Raw genomic sequence first — 2661 nt, forward strand, 5'->3', positions numbered from 1 at the left:
TCCGGTCCTACACAACTGCTTCAGCCTTGTGGACGGCCCTCGCAACACGATATGCATCAATTTTCCACTCTCATATTTTTCAATTGCGTGATCGTCTCCACACAATTACCAAAGGCACGAAAACTATGGCGGAGTATTTAGACGAGGTCTCCACCATCATCACAGCCCTCGACACCGTGAATGAAATCATTTCCGAAAAATATCTCGTCATGTGCGTCGTTCGGGGGCTCCAATCAGCTTACTCCTCTATTAAACAAGTGGTTCGCATCAGTCCAACGCCCGTTGACCTGGCTACTCTCTCCTCGTGGCTAAAAAGTGAAGAAATCAACGTGGATCTGGAGAGCAAACTTCTTCTCCGAGAAGCCGCTGTTATGGAGCCGGCCACCGCCCTCACCGCAAGCCAGAACTATCGCGGGGGGCGTGGTGGCGGCCGGCAGGGGAGTCGCGGCAGCTACGGCAGAAACAGCGGAGGCCGCGGGCGCGGCGGTCGGCAGGGCAGTCAGCAGCACGACAGCAATAACAGCCTGCACTCCTTCGGCAGCGGCGGGCAGTCATCTTCCAGCGGCGGGCAGGGCACTTACGAGCGAGATCGCCAACATGTCAAATCTGTCAGAAAACAGGACACACCGCTGTTCGTTGCTGGTTTCGGTATGAGGAGAGCCGAAATAGTGATAACCGTGCCAATTATGCATCTCAAGCCGGCCCCTCCTCTGAATGGCTGTTGGATACTGGGGCCAACATGCACGTTACTTCTGATCTATCCAAGCTTAACGCTCCAAATCCATATCATGGCTCCAATGGTATTACTGTTGGCAATGGTGAGTCCCTTAATATTTCTCACACTGGCACGGGTACCATTAAAACCCCCACCGCAATCTTTCACCTAGGTAACCTTACCCACGTCCCTTCTATTAAAACCAATCTCCTTTCAGTTCACCAATTCACAAAAGGCAATAATTGATCACTCTTGTTCACCTCTAATGATTTTCAGATCCTAGACAATACTACAAAGAGGATGATTTTTCAGGGCCCCTATGAGCATGGTCTATACGTTCTTCCTGGCACAAGTTCGTCTGCCCACCCAGTTTCAAAAAGCGTTCTTCTGGCTCCGGTGGCTCTTTCGGGTGATGGCCACAGTCTGTTGTGGCACAGTCGTCTGGGTCACCCGTCTACTCAAATAATAAATTCTTTAATGTCTCAATTAGGTTTTTCTTCCATTCATGTAAACAATTGTGACTCCTGTTCAATTGATAAATCTGATAAATTACCTTTTACTTTATCTGAGAAGTGTACAACTGCACCTTTTCAACTTATTCATTCTGACCTATGGGGTCCTACTGCTGTTCCTTCATTTGTTGGTTTTCGCTATTATATTTGTTTTGTGGATGATTTTACAAAATACACTTGGTTGTACCCACTAAAACACAAATCACAGGCATACACCACCTTTGTCAATTATGAAAAAATGATCAAAACACAATTCAATTCTCATGTTAAACTTTTTTGAAGTGACAATGGAAAGGAATATGTAAATAACATCTTTTGCCAGTTTCTGCAATCCCTGGGAATTATACATCAAACCTCCTGTCCATACACTCCCGAACAGAATAGGGTGGCTGAGCGTAAGCATCGCCATCTCATTGAAACGGTGGTTACTCTTCTACATCAATCTCATCTCCCTGTCTCCTTTTGGGTAGAAGCTCTAGCCACCGCAAACTACCTCATTAACAGAATGCCCAGTCACACCCTCTCCAACAAATCACCCTATCAACTCCTTTACCAAGAACTTCCCAATTATACCAACCTCCGCGTCTTTGGGTGTCTTGCCTACCCTTGGCTACGCCCTCATATTACTCACAAATTACAACCCCGATCCCGTCCTTGTATTTTTTTGGGCTATCATCCTACCTCCAAGGGTTATCGTTGTCTTGACCCACAAACTCATAAAGTCTACATATCTCGTCATGTCAAATTTGTCGAAAATGAGTTTCCCTATGAGTCTATTTCCTCCTCCACAAATACATCATTCATTGGCGTCCTTCCCCTTTTTCCAACATACTCACAGGGTCCCTCACCACCTTCCCCCACACCTCCACCCACTACCCAACCACCCCTCTCACCCCTTCGACCGTCACCCACAACACACCCGCAACCACCACTCTCACCCCTTCGACCGTCACCCACAACACACCCGCAACCACCACTCACACTCACAACCAACCCGAACCACCCCATACCCACAACATCTCCAGCCCGATCCATTTTGGGTCCTTCCCGGTCACCCCCGAATCACCACCGCCCGTGCCACCCCCCAATACTCATCCCATGTTAACTCGTGGCAAATCCGGTATCTTTAAATCCAAAACCTTTCAGGCTACCATACTACCAAATACACCCCTTCCCGATAGTGAACCAACAACCTGAGATTTCTAAAACAAACAATGGCTGGAGAATTCAGACTACACCAACCTTTCTCTGAAAGAATATTGATTGTATTGAAGTGTTAACCTAATAAGGGAATACATGGGAGATATATATAGGGGATATATGAAGGAGTACTAATCCTAATAGGACTAGGATTAAGGAGAACTAATCCTAATAGGACTAGGATTAGTACACAGTAAACACTAATATTATTTAATACTATTTATTTAATACTAT

At 46.4% G+C, this 2661-nt stretch overlaps 1 protein-coding gene across 1 annotated transcript; it reads left to right on the forward strand.

Annotated features, from left to right (window-relative positions):
• Positions 1-371: 371 nt before the first annotated feature.
• LOC138342142 (H/ACA ribonucleoprotein complex subunit GAR1-like) lies at positions 372-1038 on the forward strand. The gene is made up of 2 exons (XM_069294335.1): positions 372-648; positions 992-1038. Exons 1-2 carry the CDS (start codon positions 372-374, stop codon positions 1036-1038), a joined length of 324 nt encoding a protein of 107 aa, XP_069150436.1.
• Positions 1039-2661: the final 1623 nt, after the last annotated feature.

The sequence above is a fragment of the Solanum lycopersicum genome, chromosome 2, assembly GCF_036512215.1.
Source record: "Solanum lycopersicum chromosome 2, SLM_r2.1".
In the NCBI taxonomy this organism is placed as follows: domain Eukaryota; kingdom Viridiplantae; phylum Streptophyta; class Magnoliopsida; order Solanales; family Solanaceae; genus Solanum; species Solanum lycopersicum.